The 23,419-nt window shown below is 48.4% G+C and overlaps 1 protein-coding gene across 1 annotated transcript in view; it reads left to right on the top strand.

Annotated features, from left to right (window-relative positions):
- The window catches only part of LOC144772325 (uncharacterized), a 100,999-nt gene that overhangs the window by 67,865 nt on the left and 9,715 nt on the right, over nucleotides 1–23,419 (top strand). Inside the window, 2 exon segments of the mRNA XM_078656566.1 lie at nucleotides 9,354–9,446; nucleotides 9,541–9,648. Of these exon segments, the coding sequence (XP_078512692.1) occupies nucleotides 9,354–9,446; nucleotides 9,541–9,648 (201 nt within the window).

The raw sequence follows: 23,419 nt of genomic DNA on the forward strand, positions 1-23,419 counted from the left end.
CGGTCCCGCATGGGTCGCCGACGCCGTCTACCCCACACCTGTCGGTCCCTGGGGAAGGCGCGTCGCGTGAGGAGATCGAGGCCTTCCTCATTGCTATGAGGGCGAGGTCTTCTCCGGCGGGGCCTTCGGCGCCTGCGGGCCCGTCGGTCCCGTCTGGGGGCCCGAGCGGTTCGGGTGCTCCTGCCCCGGCGCCGCCGGTGGCTCCGGCCCCGGCGCCGCTGGTTCCCTCTGGTTCGTCGCCGGCTGGTCTCCCGGCCTCTCCGGCGTCGGTTCCTGTGGGCCAACCCGTGGTACCGCCCCCGCGTGGTGCAGCGACTCCGCCGTCGGCTCCGGCCGGCGTCGGGTCCCCGGCACCGACGCCGCGCGGCGCCACCCCCCTTTCCTCCCCGACTCCGGACTCGGAGCCGGACCGGCGTCGGCCGACGCCGGATCCGACGCCGATGGGGCCCGTTGACCCCGATGTCTATATCGTCGATCCAGAATATGGGTATGATGAGGAGGAGTATGGAGAGGGTTGGGAGGGGTCTGAGGACCCTCTATCCCGTGCCTGCCAGTATGATGTGGACTGGGTAGGTGATCTGGGTGATGCCAGTGGCCTGGACGAGTCGCCCAACCCTGGGTTTGTCTCTCCGTCCCCTGTGGCGTCCGAGGCAGGTGCTGCCTATTCGGTGGTCCTGATGAGGGCTGCCAAGGCCTTACACCTTGAGCTCCCCGTCGCGAAGGTCAAACCGAATATTCTGACGGAAGTTTTTAAACCGCAGTCATGCCCCCAGGAGCCTCTGCTGCCGTTTAATGAGGCCCTGACGGATGTCCTTCTGGGCACCTGGTCTAGGCCCGCTTCTGGTGCGCCGGTTGACCGGAACGTTGCCAGGCGTCACCGTCCATGCTCGGACGACCCTGCCTTCCTGTCCACCCATCCCTCCCCGGAGAGTCTGGTGATCCAGGCCTCCACTTCACAGTCCGCATTTCCGTCGGCTCCGCCCGACCGGGAATCAAAGAGGTACGACCAATTTGGTAAAAAAGTGTTTTCCTCTTTGAGCGCTGGACTGCGGTCTTGTAACACCGCGTGCCTCTTGGGCCGCTACACCCACTCCCTGTGGGATACGGTCGAGGAGTGTTTGCCGCAATGCCCCCAGGAAGTGCGGGACAAGCTCACCCGGGCCTTGGTTGAAGGCCGGGATGCGGCGCGGTACTCGATCCGTTGTGGTCTGGACACCACAGACTCACTGGGACGGGCCATGTCCACTACGGTGGCGATTCGTCGCCATGCCTGGCTGAGATCTGCCAACTTCTCACCAGACGTCCAAAATACACTTATGGACATGCCATTTGATGGCAGTCGCCTATTTGGTGACAAAGCGGACCACGCGCTGGAGCGCTTCAAGGACTCCAGGGTCACGGCCAAGTCCTTGGGTCTCTCGACCCAGCGCCAGCAGACGGGTTCGTTTCGGCCCTTTCGTGGCCAAGGGAGGGGAGGTCCCACACGTGCTGCCAGCCACGCGGCGCAGAGCGCTCCCCAGCGCGGTGGCGCCCGTGGTTTCCGCCGTGGTGGCGGTAGAGGCCAGCGTCGTGGTCAGTCCACGCCTCCCTCCGCTGCGGCATCCAAGCCTTCCTAGTCCGAGCTTTCGGGCTCACGTGACGCCAGTGGGTGGCAGGGTTCGCCATCACCACTCCCGCTGGCGCGCGATAACATCGGACAGGTGGGTGCTGCAGCTTGTCCGAAGGGGCTATGCCCTCCCCTTCGAGTCCACTCCTCCAGCCATGCCACCGCAGAACCACCGTGTGTCGGGGGACCACTTGACACTTCTGCAGGAGGAAGTTACGGCCCTCTTGGCCAAGGGGGCCATCGAGCGCGTTCCTGGGCCAGAAGTAGGGTGTGGTTGCTACTCCCACTACTTTCTGGTACCCAAGAAGGACAAGGGAGGCCTGCGTCCTATCTTGGATCTACGGAACGTCAACGGCTTCCTCCGGAAGGAGAAGTTCAAGATGTTGACTTTGGCTCAGGTCTTGGCTGCTCTAGACCCACAAGACTGGATGGTAGCGTTGGACTTGCAGGATGCGTATTTTCACATCCCCGTCCTGCCGGCCCACCGGCGTTACCTGCGGTTCACGGTAGGCCACGAGCACTTTCAGTTTATCGTGCTCCCATTCGGCCTTACCAGCGCCCCACGGGTGTTCACGAAAGTGATGGCGGTGGTCGCAGCTCATCTGCGCCGGTTAGGGGTTTCGATCTTCCCCTACCTCGACGACTGGCTGTTGAAGGCGGGCTCGCCCCAGACAGTCGTCCACCACCTTCAGATGACGGCAGACCTCCTGCACGAGCTGGGGTTTTCCATCAATGTGCCGAAATCACACCTGTGTCCCTCTCAAAAGCTCCTTTTCATCGGAGCGGTTCTCGACTCGGCGCAGTTTCGGGTTTATCCTCCGGAACGGCGGGTCCGGGATATTCGGGCTCTGATTCCCATCTTTCAGCCGTTATCCCGGGTTTCGGTCAGGTTGACGCTGCGGCTTCTGGGGCTGATGGCCTCCTGCATCCTTCTGGTGCATCACGCCAGATGGCGGATGCGGGCTCTGCAGTGGGATCTGAAGTTTCAGTGGGCCCAGCATCAGGGCAACCTATCCGACCATGTCCTGATCTCGGAGGGCACTGCGAGACAGTTGCAGTGGTGGCTTACGGACCGCGATTGGGTCAGGGGCAGATCCCTCTCCCTTCCCCAACCGGAGCACGTGGTTGTGACGGACGCGTCCCTCCAAGGCTGGGGTGGCCACTTGGGAGAGGCGGAGATCAGAGGCCTCTGGTCTCCGGCGGAGTCCCGGCTCCATATCAACATGTTGGAGCTGCGGGCGATTCGCCTAGCACTGAAGGCATTCCTCCCCTTTGTCAACGGGAGTGTAGTGCAGGTGTTCACGGACAACACCACCGCCATGTGGTACTGCAACAAACAGGGCGGTGTGGGGTCGTGGACCCTTTGCCAAGAGGCTCTGCGCCTCTGGCAATGGCTGGAACGTCAGGGCGTGACTCTGACGGTTCAACACCTGGCAGGCTCTCTGAACGCCAGGGCGGACGAACTCAGCCGTCGGTGCTCGGTGGATCACGAATGGCGTCTGAACTCGGATGTGGCGAGAGGCCTCTTTCAGCAATGGGGAGAGCCTTGGTTAGATCTATTCGCCACAGAAGAGAACGCGCAATGTCATCAGTTCTGCGCGTTGGAGTTTCCAAGACGGCACTCGCTCGGCGACGCCTTTCGGCGCGAGTGGAGTTGCGGTCTGTTGTACGCCTTTCCGCCTATACCACTTCTGCCCAGAGTGCTGAAGAAGATCAGGCGCGACCGGGCCCAAGTTATCCTTGTGGCTCCGGACTGGGCTCGAAGGTACTGGTATCCCGAGCTACTCAGCATGACAGTCGGTCCCTCGATCCGCCTGCCCCTTCAGGAGGACCTTCTGTCGCAGCAGCAGGGGACGGTCCTCCACCCGAACCTGTCCAGTCTCCACCTCCATGCGTGGAGATTGAGCGGCGACAGTTGAGGCCATTTGACTTGCCTCCTGAAGTCTGTGATGTCATTCTGGCAGCCAGGCGTCCCTCCACAAAGTCGGTATACGCCTGCCGGTGGAACAGATTTGTGGCATGGTGCACAGCGAAGGCTGTGGATCCCCTTTCTGCCCCTCTGTCTGAGGTTCTCCTCTTCCTCCTTTCCCTTGCCCAGCAGGGCTCTGCTCTGGGCACTATCAAGGGCTATCTTTCTGCCCTTTCCGCCTTCTTGAGGCTACCTGATCAGCCATCTTTGTTCAATTCCCCTATTGTGTTGAGATTCTTGAAGGGCATCACGCACGTGTATCCTCCAACTCCGTTCGTGATGCCTCAGTGGGACTTGAACCTGGTTTTGACTTTCCTGATGTGCGCTCCCTTTGAGCCCCTTCATTCCTGTCCTCTCCGTCTTCTCACCTTAAAGACGGCCTTCCTGGTAGCCATCACCTCTGCCAGGAGAGTGAGTGAGCTCCAGGCTCTTTCTATTCAACCTCCTTTCTTGTCTGTTCATCCTGATAAGGTGGTTCTTCGGACTAGACCTTCTTTCCTGCCCAAGGTAGTCTCTGCTTTTCACATTGGGCAGTCCATCACCTTGCCCTCTTTCTTCCCGCCTCCGCATCCTTCAAAGGATGAAGAGCGGCTCCATCGTCTGGACCCAAAACGTGCACTTTCATTCTATATGGATCGCACACGCCAGTTCCGGGTGGATGACCAACTGTTTGTTGGCTACGTGGGTGAGAAGAAGGGAAGGGCGGTACAGAAACGGACCATCTCTCGGTGGGTCGTCCTGTGCATCAAAGCATGCTACTCTTTGGCTCGGAAGGAGCCTCCTGTTGGGCTGAGGGCCCATTCCACTCGGGCCACGGCGGCTACTACTGCCCTGGGCCGGGGAGTCCCTTTGCAGGACATTTGCCAGGCGGCCACGTGGGCCTCGCTGCACACCTTTGCGAGGCACTACTGCCTGGACAGTCAAGTCCGGAGGGATGGCTTCTTTGGCCGTTCGGTCCTCCAGGACTTTCTGGTGTAGGTTGTATTGGTTCGCAGACCCACCACCGGGGTTGGTATTGCTGGGGTATCTATTCTAAGGTAAGGAATCTAATACTAACCTGTTTCTTTCAGATGAACAAGTTACTTACCTTCGGTAACGATATATCTGTAAGAAACAGTAGTTAGTATTAGATTCCTTACCGCCCCGCCCATCCTCCCCGTTCTGCGAACTGATACCTAGGGTTAAGGACATCCCTTTCAGGGCCCTAGTTTCAAATGGCACCAGTGTTGGTTCTCACATGGCTCTGCGTGTTCTGGCGCGGAAAAGCTGTGTGCAAAGAACTGACGTCAGCGCGCGGAGGCGGCGTCTATATACTCCAGCGACGTCATCACGGCGCACGACGCCGACGACGCGGAGCCGCAGGGGACGCCTGCAGACGACGCCTACCGACGCGCAGGGGTACTGCTACGCAAAAGTTTCCGGATCCAGACTGACGCCTGGGGATATTCTAAGGTAAGGAATCTAATACTAACTACTGTTTCTTACAGATATATCGTTACCGAAGGTAAGTAACTTGTTCGACGGTATTCATCCCCAGTACAGTAAGTCCAACAAGGTACAGAATTCCAGTATGATTGCTCTAGATACAGAAGGAACCTCTTAACCATGCTAGTAATTGGCCAACAGCCTACCAAGAACGAAGACCTTGCGGGCCCCGACTGTCCCTTGTGCAGCTACTGCGTAGTTACATGTCTCTCATCACCGACGAAACTCCATCCAAACTCCCATCCCCCCGCCACCCGCATACCCCCCACCCCCACCACACCCCCAACCGCACCCCCCTCCCCGCTGCAGAGCCCATAACTCCCCCCCTTTCACGCTGTCCGGTTTCTTCCTGTTGGGTCAAAAAGTTATTCCAAAACATTAAACATAGGATCTCTGCCAAGTGCACCTGATAATGAGCCAGCACGCGGCACATCATCCTGGGGCTGCTCCTCTTCTAGTCCTGAGTCAACTAGTACTGAGCCTGTGAGTGTCAAGGGGGTATCCAGTCCCACCAGCTCCTGAAACATCGCCCCCCAAGCCTGGAGGACCTCAGGTAGCTTCCCGTCCCTCCTCGTGCGCCTTATGTGCTCTTCCTCCGCCAGCGCCTATTCTCTCAGATCCGCCTTCCATTTAGCCAGCATGGGACCCTGAGGGGACAACCAGTGGATTGCAATACGGCGTCGGGCTGTAACCAGGCCCAGTATTAAAAACCGTCTGCTCACCTTTCGTTTGGGGTCCCGGGGATTAAGCCTAAGAGGCATGGACGCGGGTCTAAGTCTATTACCCAACCCGATACTTTCCCCATGACCTCCAGTATCGACGCCCAATAGAGTTGGAGGACTGGGCACGTCCATACCATATGTATAAAGTCCGCCATGGGGTTGGGGCACCTTGGGCAACGGGCATCCCTGGCATTGTCTATGGTCTGGAGGCGCTTTGGGGAGAGGTAAGCCATATGTATGATATTATATTGAATCTGCTTAAAGCGGTTGCTCACTGACACCTTCCGCACACTTTCATGAATTTTTTCCCAGTCACGAGTGGTGATCTCCTGTGGACACGCCTGCTGCCATTTATCTTCTATCGCTAAGGGCCTCAGCTGTCTATCCTCTCTCAGGGCTCGATATAGGTGAGTCACGAACTTTCGGCCTCCCGCCATTGCCAGCATTGTGACAAGAGTACGAGTGTGCACCGGGGCCTCCAGGAATGTAGGCCAGAGTTGCCGCGCTGTCGCCGCTATTTTAGCATAGTGGAGAAACTGTCCCGGGCCAAGCTCAAAGGTGGCAACCGCCTCCTGATATGTGATAAACTTGTCATTTGGATACAAATCCGCCAGCATGAGGCATCCTCCTTCCGTCCACTTGTCCAGTGACATGACCCCCGCAATCCGGGCAAAGGACGGCAACAGCCAGAGATCCAAGTCAGGGGCAAAGGGCTCGGAGTGGATGAGGCGTCGCACCACCCGATCCCAGATCGCGGCGGCCAGCCGTACCAGTGGGGGGGCGAGATCACACCGTCTCCCCGCCTGCCAAAGCAGTGCACCCAGTTGCCCATTCCCATACGTCCCTGCCAGCAGGGACCGCTCCCATGAGGGGTCCGCGTCCAGCCATGCAATCGCGTGCTGCCGTTGGGAGGCGAAGTAATACAACTCTAGATCGGGGACCTCCAGTCCTCCCGCGCCCCATCTACGCTTTAAGGGCGGGGACTGAGAGTTGTCCTTCACCTCGCCTCCCACACCTGAGGGGTGGAGTTGGTATAGGTGGGCACACCTCTCTTCCTCACTTATTTTTCCCGCCGGTTCTCCTACTCAAAGTGGGGGTCAGAACCAGTTACTGAAAGCAGCAATTGGGATGGGGAAACTCACAAAGGCAGCGAGCCTTTGAAGCTTCCCCTTGGTGGACCCCTGTTTTAGGGCCCCGAGAGCAGCAGGCTCTCGACTGAGGGGTCCAGAAACATGTCTGGTGGTGGCAGCTTAAATCAGCCACTCAGCCTGGACACTAGTGGTAGGTCGTTTTTCAGGGGTCATCTCTAAGATGCCCTCTGTGTGCATTTTTCGTTGAATCCCACCCTGGCACCAGTGTGGGTTTAATGTGCTGAGAAGTTTGATACCAAACTTCTCCGTTTTCAGTGTAGCCCTTATGGTGGTGTGGAGTTCATAATGACAACTCCCAGCACCATATATTCTTAATGGATGCACTGCACTTACAATGTCTAATAATGGACTTAGACACTGTAAGGGTACAGGGCTCATGCACCTGTCCCCTCACCAATGCTATAGGGCACCCAGCTTGAGGGGTGACTGATCTATGCCAGTATTAACAGGTAAAAGTGACTACAAGGGATTTATTTAGGTGCACTCAGTTAAACAATTCATACAACAATGTATAGAGGTTCCAATCGATAACCTGCAGTTTGATGATCAACAGTTCAGTTTTCTAATTTCTTCCCAAAAGATCTATAAGAGATGCTCATGAAACGGGCGGGAATTCTTCAGAAATCAAATTTATATAATGTGAAATAAAGAGGGTACAGAAAATAGAAGCAACCCAGAAATGACCTAGGTTTACAGAAAGATTCAATATTATTAATACCTCAGGGTCATTAATGCGAACATCTATTCCAAACAAAAATAAACAAATGGAATAGTGAGTCTGATCAAAACAGAAGTCACTTCCAAAAAGTAAACTAATCTATACAGAAATAGATGAGGTTTTCGCATTTTGGTCTTATTGGTGTATGCATCAGTTAGTCCATCTTCAGTACGATGAAATAGGCTGTATATGACCCTTATGAGCATTCCAAGGGGAATGTCTAATCATGGCTGAATCTGTTTATGTATAAAATATTCCTAGTTATTTGCAGCGAAAAGTAATACTAGAAGAGCTCTTGAATTTCATTTATTTCCAAACAAATGGTTAGGCTCTGCTGAAGCAATCCTCATGGATTTGCCAAAATGTTTCCTCGCAACCGTCAAGCAAGAAGTGAGGTGCTACTCCTCTGACAACCCGCTGCCTCTGCCCATTTTCAAGTGTTTGTAGTGTCCACCCAAATTGCACAACTGATCTAAGTTGGTGTTGACCATGATATAACGTAGACACTTCATTTTGTACAATATCTATTCCAGAGCAGTGGGTTGTAGGCTTGGCAGACAGGGATGTATGCCATGTCGACTCTTCGCTTTGTTCTGTACCAAGACACACAGCCTGCAAAGGCAATGTGTCGGGGTGGCACAATAAGTGCTGCAGCCCTTGGAGGTCTTCTCTGGTCACAGTGCCCTGGATACCTGTGGTACCATTTACCAGGGGCTGACCTGTGGCCAGAGATGCCAATTGGGTTTTGTGTTTAATGCAGGTTTAGGGAAAGAACATAGGCCCTGGGCACTTGATTGGCAGGAGCCCAGGGCACACTCAGTCAAAGCACATCAGCAGTTCAGCAAAACGTGGGGACTACCATGCAGAAAGAGGGCACTTTCTCACAAGCCTCCTGACTGCGATCACACCTCTTATTTTACCAGACATGAAGAAGGAGGCAGAGGCTTGTTCCATGGGGCATTGGGAGTCCTCTAAGATTTTTTTTAAAAATCCATGATTTTATAGGTAAGTAAACGCGTCCCTCCGGTAAAGACTTGCGTACTACCTCTTCTAAACCTTCATTTGTATAGCATTTCTTCTGTGGTCATCTAGTTATTGAAAGCTGTTAATTCTTCACAAGTTCACTTAGTGATGGGTTCCTGCATTCTATTGTCCCAGGACCACAGAAACAATTTCACCAAACCTTTTACCACCTGTATGCCAAGCCTTTGATGCTTGGTCTCATCATCCTTCTGGCACTGTTGGGCAATTATTGTGAATTAGAGATTGTAGTGTTAGTGACTTAGGCACATTTAGCTGACAAAATTAGCTAATGCCTTTAAGTATTTTTGCACAAGACTGATCTGTATTGCGTCTGGTGGTAATGACTTGTGCTTCATAGGCAAGATATGAATCATTGATTCTGAGAGAAAAAGCTCTGACACACTGTGGTCCTGGGAGCCTATGTATTCATAAGGTGTGTTGTAATGTCCTCTGTGTACATTGTGGTGTTGTAATGTTTGATACACACATTTGTGTAAAGTAAATGATAAAATGACACATGATAAATAATGTGAAAGGTCCCCCAAATTCATGAGATGTTTAACTAATTTGCAGATATAGGACATTTCAGAGCATTCTCGATGTAATGTTTAGTCTTGTTCTGGAAGGCTGCTTGCTGAGATTTCATAGGATTCTTACTATAATTCTGTCTGTCTTTCAGGTGATCCAGATGCTGCATATGGGATTTCACCGAGTTTTCCAGATGAAAAACCACTGTTCCAGCAGGAGATGGAGGATGAACGAGGGCTCACAGGTGACTTATATGGCATCCTTACATGCAATAAACTGTTTACATTTCTTCCAGATATCATTTTATTTCTAAAGGTTTACTGGTTTTTCTTGTTCAGAAATGCCAGATATCACATGTCTTATTTTACCGGTCATAAAAGAGGAAGCAGAGGCCTGTTCCATGGACTATCGGGGTTCTGAGCTGAATGGGAGCATTGGTAATCTCGGTGAGTCAGTGGCACCACCTTTAAAATAAATGAGTGGTCTCCTCTAACCCTGCTTTAGGATAGTATTGCTTCTAGATTTATCTCACTATAATAGTCTGCTCATTGTTTATGAACTTACTTTGCATGGCCACTGGTTTGTGGTTCACCAACCTTTTTTGTGATTCTTTTGTTTGTTTTGTATTCTCATACTCCTTTATTCATTTTCAATTTATTGAACTGGTAGTCGGAACTGGTTTGGGAAATAAATATATATTCCTGACTTATACTTGTCCCGTATTCCGTTTACCTTCATGTGTCATTACCAATTATGCTTTGTGTTTCCATGTTCAACATTATGTCTGACCAGGGTCTTGATTTAAAATGAATGCATGTCTATATTTCATGCTTCTATTACATGTTTACAGGTTTTGTAAAACACTTGCCAGATCAAATGGTTCCATTTTAGAAAGGTCCACTTTTCCTTGCCTGACTTATAATTTCCTCCCTCATTGGACTGTAAAATCTGGAAGTCTATTAGAGGTGATTAAAGATTATAGAAACCTACAAGGAAGAAGGTTCTGCTGGCCTATGTAGAAAGCTCCCTCTTTATATACAGTATATCAACAAGAGGTATACTGTGCACAGAGCCCAGGTATTCCCTATTAGTTTACGGTGGCTTGGTCTAGCAATCCCTGTTGCAGGGATTCTGCGGAGTCACAGGACTAATCTTGGGATTGTGGAACCTTAGTTGGCAGGGACTGAGTCATCCTACCACCTGATTATCCATGAGCCCGGGGACTGACTAGCTATCGTGTCTAACTTGCCCTCCTTCTCACTTGCAGAGGAACAAGTGAATAGACACCCCAGAACATAACACTCCCGGCCCTCTCAGGAACCGCAGTTGCAGGACACACCCTTTGACTCACACTCTCGTACTCGTCCACAATAAGAACTGACAGAGACACGAGGAAAGTTTTTAAAATGTTATTTTAACTATTGTGCCCTAATACTGCATGGATACGTTCCACAACAAGTAGAAAAATCCCTAACAAATACAGTTAGTATAGCAAGAGAGTACGTAAATCATAAAAGTTGCTGTCAAAGTATACAACAGCATAGCCTAACCTCCCTCTGTCAAGGTTTTATTCCAAACTCCCAGGATCGGTGCGTTGCTCAAATGGGTCCACCTCTCCGTCGCTCCACCCTCTGATGCTATAACAGCGCAGAAGGTAGGAATGATTAAGCAAGGGGAGGAAAGGATGGGGACAGTGGGGAGGGAGAACTACAACACAAAAACACAACCAAAAGCCTTTTCCACTTCCTGTAGCACATGTCTAAATTCACTTAACATATACTAAGTAGTAACTACCTGTAAAGAAAAAAAAAACGTACAATCTTGCGAATCAATCTTTGATGAAGGTATTGTATCAGAGGAAGGCTCTTTATATGCAAAAATGAGAAAAGACACCATTTCATGAGTTTCAACACACTAAGGGCATACACAACTCTCACACCACGATCACTCATACTGTACCCACCACAATGATTGTTGAAACTTGCTAGGAAGAAAGATCACAAGAGCCACACAAAGTCTTCAGTAATACACATCACCATAAACGAAATAAACTGTAGTGGCTTTAACCTCTCATACCTAGCACTCTTCGGCTGTTTAAGCACAGCAAATGTCATGAATAAAGTTTCCAATAATTATTCACTTCTTATGCTTAACCACCATGAATTGAGATTCCATATACAGTACACGTTGGAGGTGTTAGCTTCCCTACCCCAACCTGATTGTCATATGCAAGGATAAGGAGCAAAGCGATCCAAATCACATCCACGTAAAGTAATAATATATGCCCAAGAGCCGTGACAACTTCACCCTTACCGGCCCTACAAGCGAGCATCCGAATGCCAAGGATTCACTTCCTGCATGGGTCTTACTCTCTCCTGTGTCTTTGCCAAGTCAGAATTCACAGCACCGCAACGCCGCCGCCACCCATAATAAGAGGCTTCTGGGTAGGTGCGTCATCAGTGCACGTGCGCGCCTACCCGGAAGCAGGACACCTGGGAAATGTAGTCTTTGAGGCGCGAGTGAGACGCTGCCACCGCACTCGCCTCGCACCCGGGAACCAAATGTCGGTTTGGCTTCAGGTAGGTGTGACTCCCTCCCTATAGAAGCAAAATGAATATATATTAGAAGATCTCTGGGTGTTTGCAGCAGACCCCGTACCTCAGTCTATAAATGAAAGATCTACATCACAGGTATTGTCACTCTACCGTCTCCGGAAGGATCGCTCTCCAACTGTGTGCTAACCACCCGTCTATACCTATGTGACCAAAGTACGTGCTCCCAAACAACAGCCTCTGCATGCTATGTCTAGGTGGTAAGGCCTGACCAAAACAGAATAACAAGGGGCATTGATGTTCAAGCTTGTCTGCAGTGTGCAGACTAAGTCCCAGGAAACAGCAGAACGCAAAAACAACAGTATGTTCTGTGTGCAAGGTGCAGTGTGGCACAATGCAAAAATATGTTTGTATAGAAACGCGTGCATAGCACAAGGCAGTCCACCGTAGGTTCATGCTAACATAGGGAAAACAACAATGGCCACATGGACCACTTGACACCCTCCCTTTGGTCAGGACAGTAGCAGGTAATGGTTGCGGAAATGACTAGTAAGCAGAGCCAAAGCATTGCAGGTGAGCGTCCCAGACAAAGGATGGCCGAATGAACCGGAAGGAGTATCTTTAATACACAAAAATATATCCAATTACACAGTGTTGTCAGGACCCAATATGTGTGCAGCCAAGTGGAACGCCATTAACTCTAGTAAGGCTTCAGAACCTTCCAAAGTGAAAAGCGCACCCATCCAATTAGGCAAATCAAATGAACATCCGTGTTCCTCATATCCAATGGTTGCCAGTACCATCCAAGGAGACGGGTATTGACTTCAATAAAACTGAGATCCAAGAGTCGATGTGCACCTGCGTATCAAGCCGTGTCGGCCACTGGCATCAATTATGGATTATACACAAGCACCATACCCAAGGAACAGCCCTGATTATGGGACATCAGCAGACCCATCAACAGATCATAATCAGGGGCAGCGTGTGACGTTGTAACCAGGCAGACATCCAGGGCCCACTGGAAGGGACACCGGACGCAGTAAAACACTGGTTGCACACAGGTGAAATAGGCATAGTGGATGTCAGACAGGAATCAACATCCAGAGTTTCGAGTGGCATCAATCAAAAAAGCTGACTCATCCGCTCACGGTACAGCTGCAGCTGCTCCTGTCCGGGCAGAAGCACAGATCAAGCAGCTGTTGTAGAATAGAAGAAAGAGGACAACCAAGCCAAAAATCAAGAAGAGCAGCAGTGGGAACCCACCGAACACGTTGGAAAAAATAGAATGTATAAAGGCAGTAATTACTCCAAAAATCGTCTGTAACGAGGACACAATGCCAGAGCCCACAGGGTTTAAAAAAGAGTGCTAGGCCTGTCGTATCCGACACATTAAATATTTGATGTATCAATTCCCTGAACTGAAGGGGGAGTTTCGTGTTTAACAACAGTTGTATTTCACTGGACGTTCTAGCCATCTGCAATTCGAAGGTCTTACGGTCTGACGTGAGAGCTACTTCTTGTTGAAACAATAGCTCTTTGAGACCGCTTAGCTTATTGAAATATGTAAACAGGGTTGGAATGGAAGGCCATAACGAAACAGGACGTTGTTGCAACTAGTAACTAGCTGGAAAACAGTCACTACGTACGGGATCCCAGCCCACAGACCTCAGCAGTCCTGATTATTAGGGATGAGATAATTGCCATTGGAAAGCAATGTGAGAGTGTGAATAATAGCGGGAACCATAGTTCCTGTTTAGAAAACAAGCCATATTAGGGGCAGAAACGTTAGAAGCACCGTTTAGTTTCACTTGTTGACTACAATGAAATGGCCGGCAGTGGATTCACACTCTTCCCCTGTAAGACAAACGTCTCTTTCTGCTCGTTGACCGCAATATGTAAACGGTAAAGACCATAACTCATGTATATTACTGCTCCCAAGGGGCTCATATCTACCTACAGGAAAATGTTTAATGCACGCACTAAATTGAAACATAGAGATGGGCAATGAAATGACCCCATGAATTAACCAAACTGCAGAATTAGTTTTGGCTACAGTAAAAGGTAGTTTTTTGAGTTTCTCTGTATGCAACATAGTATATGTATCGTCTTCCATGGCCATCAATTGTTGTTTGCTTTTTAAATTGAAAGGTAAGAATACTGCACTTGCATTCAGATTATCCCAGGGAACTCACAGATTTGTAAGTGTTTGTAGTGTCCACCCAAATTGCATAACTGATCTAAGGTAGTGTTGACCATGATATAATGTAGACACTTTATTTTGTACAATATCAATGACCGAAGATACAATATTGTGTAAAGTATAAATACAAGATCACAATGTGTTAACACTGTTATCGACAATAGCAAGGACTTTATCCAGATTGGCCTGATCAATTTGTCTTAGATATGCAGCAGCTTCTAGTTGTGACAAGTTCCATAATTCATTATAAGCAGCATAAATGAACCATCAAATCCACCCACTGAAACATCTCAAAATCTTTGTAATACACTGGCTGACTTTTTTTCTGAAAAGGTCACATCTATATTCAAGGACTTTACCCCAAATTCCAATATCATTGAACCAATCAACATACAAACAAACGTGAATTCATCAGCTCTAACGGAATTCACTAAGATTCATCCACAATGCATCCATAAATTAATTTCGTCAATTAAATCTGGTTCCCCATTGGACCCTTGTCACCCTTCTATACTTAACACTATTCCAGACATCATTACTTTACCATTGACACACATTTGTAACGTTATGTTTTCAACTGGTCTATATCCAACCATCTGGAAAAATACCATTATTAAACCACTTCTAAAAAAAACATCGCTTGATCCATTACTATCTTCCAGCTATCGTCCGATCGCTTCATTGCCGTTCCCAGCTAAAATCTTTGAATCCGTCATAAATAAACAACTGTCTGACTACATTCAAAGTAACGATCTTTTAGATGACACTCAGTTCGGCTTCCGACAAGGTCATGGGACAGAAACTGCCCTGATTAAGGCCGCAGACGAAATAAGAACCACGATGGACAACGGCGGACAGGCTGTGTTGATTTTGCTGGACCTATCGGCGGCTTTCGACACGGTCGATCACTCTACTTTGATCGGCCGTGTCGAGGCAATCGGTATTAAACACAAGGCTAAAGATCTTATTGCATCTTTCCTGGCTGACCGCAAACAGGCAGTTAAGTTGGGTTCATTCACCTCCCCTACCTTCACCCTTCCTTGCGGAGTTCCACAGGGCTCCTCGCTAAGTCCGACCCTTTTTAATATCTATGTTTCGGACTTAGCGAGGGTAATAAAAGCATACAACATTAACCTAACAACATACGCCGATGATACACAGCTGGTATTATCCATACATAAAAACGGTCCCATGATAGCAGCAGACTTCAAAGATGGTATGAGGGCAATCAGCAGTTGGATGGCTTCCAACTGTCTAAAATTGAACTCATCAAAGACGGAAGTAATGCTGTTTGGTAAGGTTCAGCCTTTGTGGTCTCCCTTATGGTGGCCGGAGGAAATGGGCACTCCACCTGAACCAGTCAGTAAAGTCAGAAACTTAGGAGTAATATTTGATGATGAACTCCTTTTCCATCATCACGTGAATTCTGTAGTTTCATCATCATTTAACATCTTAAGAAAAATAAAGAAACTTCTTCCATATCTTCCCACAACTACAGGAAAAACACTAATTTCTACACTGGTGTTTTCACGCACTGACTACTGCAATGCCCTCTTCCTCAATGCACAAGAAAAGGTCATCTCCAAACTGCAAATGATACAGAATGCCTCAGCTAGAGTTTTACTGGGCATTCCAAAATTCAGCTCTGTTTCCAGACATTTGGACCAACTGCACTGGCTTCCGATCAGAAGTCGCACAAAGTTCAAGTCCCTTTGTATTGTCTACAAGGCAATAAATAATACTGGACCTAAATTTCTTAGGAACTCACTCAAGCCTCTATTAACCCCCAGAACGCTTCGTTCTAATACTGCTCATCTGCTTCATATACCCAGAACAAGGAAAGTTAACTGGGGAGACAGATGTTTTACCATCGCAGCTGCAAAATTATGGAATTCCCTGCCTCTAAGCATAAAATCCAGTCCCACGTTGATTATTTTTAGAAAGCAACTAAAGACATGGTTGTTTTCTCAATGACTTGATCATCTGTAAATTACATAAAATACTGCTTTAGAGTTCTACATCACTGGTATTAGACCTAGTTCTCAGCGCCGAGACACCTATGGGTAATTGCAGCACTTTAAAAATCGCATAAATAAATAAATAAATAATAAATAAACAAAACGCTTAGCACGAGGGGATTTTGGACCCAAAGGGAAATCTGCAAGATTTGTCTCCAGACAAAAGAGAAAGTTGTTGTTTTACAGAAGACAGTTTAGAATGTTCTAACCATTTTTTTTTTAACTTTATTTTTCATTTTTATTCATAAACTTAGTCAACTGGCAGTTTTAAAGCACGTTTTACATGTCTGATATCACAGTAATAAATACAAGTGTGGTAGTAGGAAGTTAATGACATCACACAATGCTTTAGTATCTGATTATTCAATGCTCTCCCCTTCAACCCTTTCTGCCTTGTTCCCACTTATCCACATATTCACCCGCTTCTAATCTAGACTATTGGAGTTGTTCCCCCCCACCCTTGTCCCCCCCTTAGTGCTATTCTGGGTGGTGTCTCTGCCCTTGGCCTGAATCCATGTCTGACTCTTAGTCAAAGAAGGAGGGGGGGGGGGCTAGAAGATTATCTGGTGCTTATGTCTTCTTCTAGCTTGTCATCCCCCCTGCTTATCCGTATATATGTTTCCTCTGCCAGTGCACACTCCGCTACTTCTTTATGCCACTTATCAAGTGTCAGGGAATGTGTAGAGTGTGCGATGGATACTCTACATCGAGCTAGAACCGTCACTAGTTGTCCAAATTTGTAAGTCATCTTCCGTTTCCGGGGTAGTTTGAGCAGACCTACGTGACAACATTGGGGGGGTCAATTCAATATGCAAGTGAGTCATCTGTTCCAGTTCCTCAACTATTGAGTGCCAGATGGAGTATATTGCTCTGTAACCCCAAGTCATGTGTAGGAGGTCTGATCCACTGTTGTTGCACCGTGGGCATGTGTCCGGTCTAGCCAGGTCTATCTTATGAAGATGTATTGGAGTTAAATATGTTCTCTGTAAAAAGTTATAGTGTATCAGTTTAAAATGGGTGCTACTAGATACCGTATGTGTTAACTCGCAGACTTGCGTTCTAATTATTGTTGACATCATTACCCAACCGAATGAGTGATGACTGTATGGAATTGGGGGTTTGGGGGTATCAGGCCTATGTAAGGAAAACCCCGAAGTAGCATTCATGAAACTTGAATGACAAACATTTGTGGGGGTGAGCATGTGAAAAAGGGGCACTTTCCTACAGCCCAGTTTAGACTCCAATTGCACAACATCTATGGTCAAGGACGTTACGGTTTCTTTTTCCTGTGGGGTGACCGGTTCAGTTTGTGTGTGTGTGATATTTCTATAGCGAGAACCTAGCCAAAAGGCAGTTGAGGCTGTACAGGGTCAAAGACAAGCATACATTCATACCTATATGGAGAGCTGGTTGGTTTGTGGACTGTTAATGCATTGTGGTGTAGAGTGCTTTAAAGACTTGCCTCTACAACTCGTTCCTAATTTGGAGTAGTGTCTGAGCAGCCCTGATGGATTTAGGAATGTTGCTCCCGATCCTGGGCACATAGATAGAAGCGGACTACTGCCTTTTATTTTTACACTTCTTAGTCTGCAGTTCGATGGTTTCCTGGTTGCAGGTATGCCAAGACCCATCCGCGATGGTGAGCCTGTCTGCAAGATAAGTGGGGTTACTGATCATGATGGCTTTCTAAATGACGATTTCCTTTGAAGATGGTTTGGGCCAGTAAGGAGAGCCAGGGGAGTTCCTTCAGGATTAGGGTTATGTGATGGGGATTTTAAATTACAGCTAGGTTGTATTATAAATTAATTTTGACCGTAGCAAAGTAATTAAGAAGGTCTAGAAGTTGGGTTACATATTAATGTATGAACTGGTTTTAGAAGTGGTAAATCAAATACTGGATGTATTTACCACCACATCAAAAGTACTAACTTTACTGCCACAGGAATAAATCTGTTGATCATACTAATGAGATCACATGGATAGGTTCGAATTTTCCTTTTCAAATGTTCAAGATAAACTATTTAACGTTTTGGATAACCTAACAGCCAATACTCAGCAACTAATGTTGTATTAATTTGTTTAATTTGAAATAAGATTCCTGTCTCACATATCAAATAGGAGTGTGCAAAATTCACGTAATTTGCTTTTGGTAGGTACACAAAATTACTGCACGATATAGAGAAATTATGCGAAATGCAAATCTGCGGTTCAGTTTTTGTTGCAAGGGTGCATTTCAACAAAAGCACAGCAAGCAATAGCCACTAGCATTCTGTTGTTCAAGTGCGTTTGCGGTATGTTTTTACAGCAAATTGCGCACTTCTTAGTAAACCTTTACTACGGATGGCGCGTATTTATGCAAAGGAGCATAACGGCATAATCTTGGAAATTTCATGTACCAATCGTAACACGCAAGTCACACAGCCATTATTTACATTTTGCCCAGACCTAATTTCAAAGTCACCAATTGGAATATAGAGCAGGAAGTGAGCTGCTTGAACTTTGACTGGGCACTAAAGATATAAAAAGTTGTTGCTCTCTTTAAATCTTTAGCCGCAGCTTCCAACTGGAATGTCCAGACTTTAGCAGCTCATTTCAGAACAGAACAGACAATATTAAGGATGAATTTTCACGTCGTACAATCTCCTATACCTGTTCTGCGCCAACAGACTTGGTGGTAGAAACTGAACACAGACTTCCAGAAAGGCAACAAAATGGTGCTATGGACAACGATTTTGCCAATCTCCTGCGGGGACTAGACCACCAGAAAATCAAGAAGCAAGTCCAAAGCCTATGCTCATTGGCTCCTGCCACAAAGCTTCCTTCAGAAAAAAAATAACAATGCATACAGACTCAGTGTTTATATTGTGCGAAGTGTGATCATTTTACTCAAGACTGCCTAGCAATACCACCCTTGGGAAATTTAAGAGCTCGACCGGGTCCGGGATGGGGGAGGGGCACCCAGAGCAAAATATGTTTATTGAATGAAGGGAATCTTATACCGCGCAACTTAGCCCAAGGGCATCAAGGCGCCAAACAGGTCATCCAGTCTGTAATTCTCCTTGTGAACATTACCGATATGCCTCAACAAAAAACCAAGTTTTTAATGCTTTACGTAAAACATTAACTTTACCTTTGCTGGAAGAATGATGCAAACCTCCGCCAAGTACTTGTATACGATTTTATGACTCAATAAACACACCACACCTACAAAAATAGATACAAGAAGGGATCACTGGTGTTGATGGGTCTCCCCTGACTTCCAATCCTGTAACATACTCTTCTCTGGATGTGTTGTGGTCATGTCAACATGAAGAATGGATAACATTTCATCTAAGTCAGACTGCCATATTTCCAACAATATTAGGCATTTTCTGGATTACTAAAGATAATACTCCTATAGATTGGCTAAACAGTATCATTACTTTGAATTCCATTTACTGTCTCTAACTTTGGTTTGAATCTGTAGGTGGTGAAGTGGTCTCCTTGGAATATTTGAAAGGAAGAATTCCATTTGGTGGCAGTCATAAGTTTGCCTCAATAATATTCAGATTTCTCAGATGCTTTTAGTGAGAAAGAAGCTGCACAATCATCTCCCAATAGACCCTATGGCTGTCAAATCAATTTAAAATGCAGAGCTCTGATTCCACTGCTAAAAACTAAATCAAGGACCAGAAGAAGAAGTACGAAATAACCATAGTGATCCCACTCTTAAAGGTTTCACACAAATGTCCCACTCTCCAGCCAGAGCTCAATTCTTTGTGAAGAACAAAGTGGACATCTCAGACCATGCATAGAATACTGTGAATTAAATAAAATACCTATTGAAAACCAGTATTTCCTAACACTCATTCAATAATTACATTATAATCGTAGTAGACCCTATTTGCCCCAGTATTGGAACTTTCATAGATTCCCATGCTTTGTATCATTCCCCGTCATCTGAATGGGAGCCTCGGTAGTATAAAAACCATAGAGACAAAAGCGAAACCCAGGCCTAGGCCTCATCTCATTTTGTATCCTATCACCCTCTTTTTGTAAAAAGAGACCAAATTTTTGCCAGAACCAATCAGAGCAGCCTCACCCTCTGGAACCTTCCTGAGAGAGCTCAGAGCCTCAGATTTTTCTACCGCACGTTGTGCTAGGGAGTCTCCTCTGAGCTCTGCTCAGTTTTTCTCAACTTTCTGGTTGATTCTTCTACATTTTTTCTTCAAATTCGAGATGTCTGACAAGGAGAAGAAGGCCTTGTTTAGGGCCTGTGCCTCATGTGGGAAAAAACGTCTGTTTGTGGAGGACAAGCATGAGAACTGTATTTACTGCTTGTATCCGGACCACAAGGCCCCAGACTGCAAGATCTGCAGGACCTTCTCCAACAAGACTCTTCGTGACAGAGAGGGTCGTCTGTTAACCTGGCTGCAGAAAATGAAGACTCGCAAGGAGGTGATCTCTTCAGATGAGGAGGATTCCACATCTTTTGCTTCCTCCCATCGATCAAGAAAGAGGGGTAGGTCTCCTACTGCAGCTTCTACATCGGAGGCCCCTCTTCATGCCTCTCACAAGATCTCTGATAGGTCTGAGAAGGCTGGTCCCCTTCAATCTCCTCACGGAAGTGAAAAGGAGAGGCAGGGACAGGCTGCTGGTGGTGTTACAGCCTTGAAGGACAAAAAGGAAGCTGTTCTTCCTTCTCCTCCGTGCAAGAAGAGTAAATCCAGTGACAAGCACCTTGCTGTCGCTTCTGGCTCTGCTCAGGACAAAAAACAGCGTCCGTCGACGACGAAAACACCAGGTACGTCGACGACAGTTCCATCAGTGAAAGTTCCCGCTCTTTCTGTTCCACCGTCGACGGGATCGTCGACGGCAGCGGTGTCTACGACGACATCGTCGACGTTCAAGATCCCAAGTTCGACGACGGCCACGTCGATGACGGTGACGAGCAAGCTGCTGTCGACGGCCGCGTCGACGACGAAAACAACGTCGACGACGACCACCACGTCCACACCGACGAGGATGGTGATGACGACGAGTTCGTCTACGAGACCGTCGACGACATCTTCGACTGTGAAGATTGTGTCGACGAAGTCTGTAATCCCGTCGACGATTCCGCCGACGACCGGGGCTCCGGTGACGACGGCACCGTCGACGAGCCCGTCGACGGGCCAAAGAGTGGTGTTAAGTATTCGGAAGATGAAAATTACACCAGAGATGACTTCTCCACGACGAGTGTCTCACCATGTGCCAACAATGCTGTTGGATGATGATTCTGAGGAGGATGAGATAGAGGAAGATGACACTTATGGCCCTGCATATAGTCCATCAGAATTGCATGTCAAGATGCGGGACACGGACACGGAGGAGTATGTTGAGCGGGCGGATGCCCAGCTTATCCACCCATATGGTCAGGAGGAACGACGCACGCCGGTCTTGGGACAGGGCCTGGTGGCCATGCCCTCTTCACTTATTTCTGATTTGCAGATGATGCTTCAAGATTATCGCCAGCCGGGACACTCTGCATCTACTGCTCCTCCCGTCCTACCTCAGGTACAACCGACTACTAGTCTTCCAGTGAGGTCCTCTTCACCACCGCCGAGGCCATCGTTGGTGCGTGTCCGTACTCCGGATCCCTTACCAGTTCAGCCGGTCCCTCAGGATACCTCTTCGGATGAGGAGGTGATACAGGTGGACACTGGGGTTGACCCGGTGCAGGACCCTGACTTGGATCAGGGGGACGGTGCACCGCATGATCCGGACGCCTCTAGTCGTGACACGTCCGTCTCCCCTCCGGTGGATATAGGGAGTTTTCATCATCTGATGGAGCGGGCAGCTAAGAGGTTTGGCTTACCTATATCAAAAGAGGAATCTGAATGTTTCCTTTATGACTTTAAAGAACAATATCAAAGATCCGTCAAGTCTATTCCCATTATCGAACATGTATGGGAGGAGGGCATGAAGATCATGCAGAGTCCAGCCACGGTGATTCCAGTACTCCCCAGGCTGGAAAAGAAATATAAAGCTCCGGAAGGCAGTCCAGCTTGCCTCCTTGGTCAACCAAAGCCTGACTCAGTGATCTCTCAGGCGGCACAGAGCAAGTCAAAGAATCCGTCCACTCCGTTGACCACACCTCCGGACAAAGACGGCAGACGTCTTGATAATGTTGGAAAGCGTTTTTCCTCTATGGCCAGTTTACTAGTTCGGGCGGCAAATGCACTTGCCATCTTGGGCCGTTACGACCGCCAGATGTGGTGCGACATGGAACCCTTCGTGGAACTGTTACCTGAGCCCACTAAGGAGGAAGCCAGGAAGGTACTGGCAGAAGGAGAAAAATCTTCTGCAGAAGTAATTGACTGCGCAATGGACATTGCTTCCACGGCGTTTCGAGCCTTGGCCGGCTCCGCTGTGTTACGGCGTCAGGGTTGGCTGAAGGCCACCTGGTTTCGGCAGGAGGTCCAGAACAGAATCCTAGATCTCCCATTTGATGGGGAGATGCTGTTCGGAAAACATGTGGACGATACCCTGCAGAATATAAAGAAGGACACAGACACGGCAAAGTCCTTGGGCTCGCTCACCTATCGCAAGGTCCCCTTTAGGGGCGCACGAGGTAGAGGATTTGCGTCTTACAGAGGAAACCAACAATGATATTCCTCGCAGTCTTCTCAGTCCTACAAACCACAATACTCGAATCAGCGACAAGGACAGTCAGCATCTTTCTCTCGCAACCAGCCGCGAGGCCGGCAACATCGACAAGGTCGCGATAACACCAAAAGACAATAGCAGCCTCCCGGCTCTACCTACTGTTCCTCCCCTCCCGATCACATCAGTGGGGGGCAGGATATCACTTTGTCTGGACAGTTGGAAGTCAATAACATCGGACCAGTGGGTCCTCAACATCGTAGAGAGTGGACATACGTTGGAGTTTCACAACTTCCCTCCAACGCGAGCTCCGGACGCCATCCGCACAGGACATCTGGGATTACTCCACCTAGAAGCCCATCAATTGTTCCTCAAAGGAGCGATAGAACAGGTCCCACTCTCTCAGAGGGGCCTGGGGTTCTATTCAAGGTTCTTCCTGGTGCGGAAGACGAAAGACACTTGGCGTCCCATCCTAGATCTTCGGGAGCTCAACACCTATCTCGTGAAACTCTCCTTCAGGATGGTCACTCTCCAGGAAATTCTTCCTCTCTTGAATCCGGGCGACTTCTTGGCGTCGCTGGATTTAGAAGACGCATATTTCCATATTCCAATACACCCAGCTCACAGACAATTCCTTCGCTTTACAGTAGGCAAGAGCCATTTCCAGTTCAAAGTGCTTCCATTCGGCCTTCGGTCGGCACCGAGAGTGTTCACCAAGGTATTGGCACCGGTGGCGGCTTTTCTTCGAAGGCAATCTCTCGAGGTCTTCCCTTACTTGGACGACTGGCTCGTCAAAGCACCGTCGTTCCAGGAAGCTTCGCAA

The sequence above is a fragment of the Lissotriton helveticus genome, chromosome 8 (genome assembly GCF_964261635.1).
Source record: "Lissotriton helveticus chromosome 8, aLisHel1.1, whole genome shotgun sequence".
Lineage (NCBI taxonomy): Eukaryota > Metazoa > Chordata > Amphibia > Caudata > Salamandridae > Lissotriton > Lissotriton helveticus.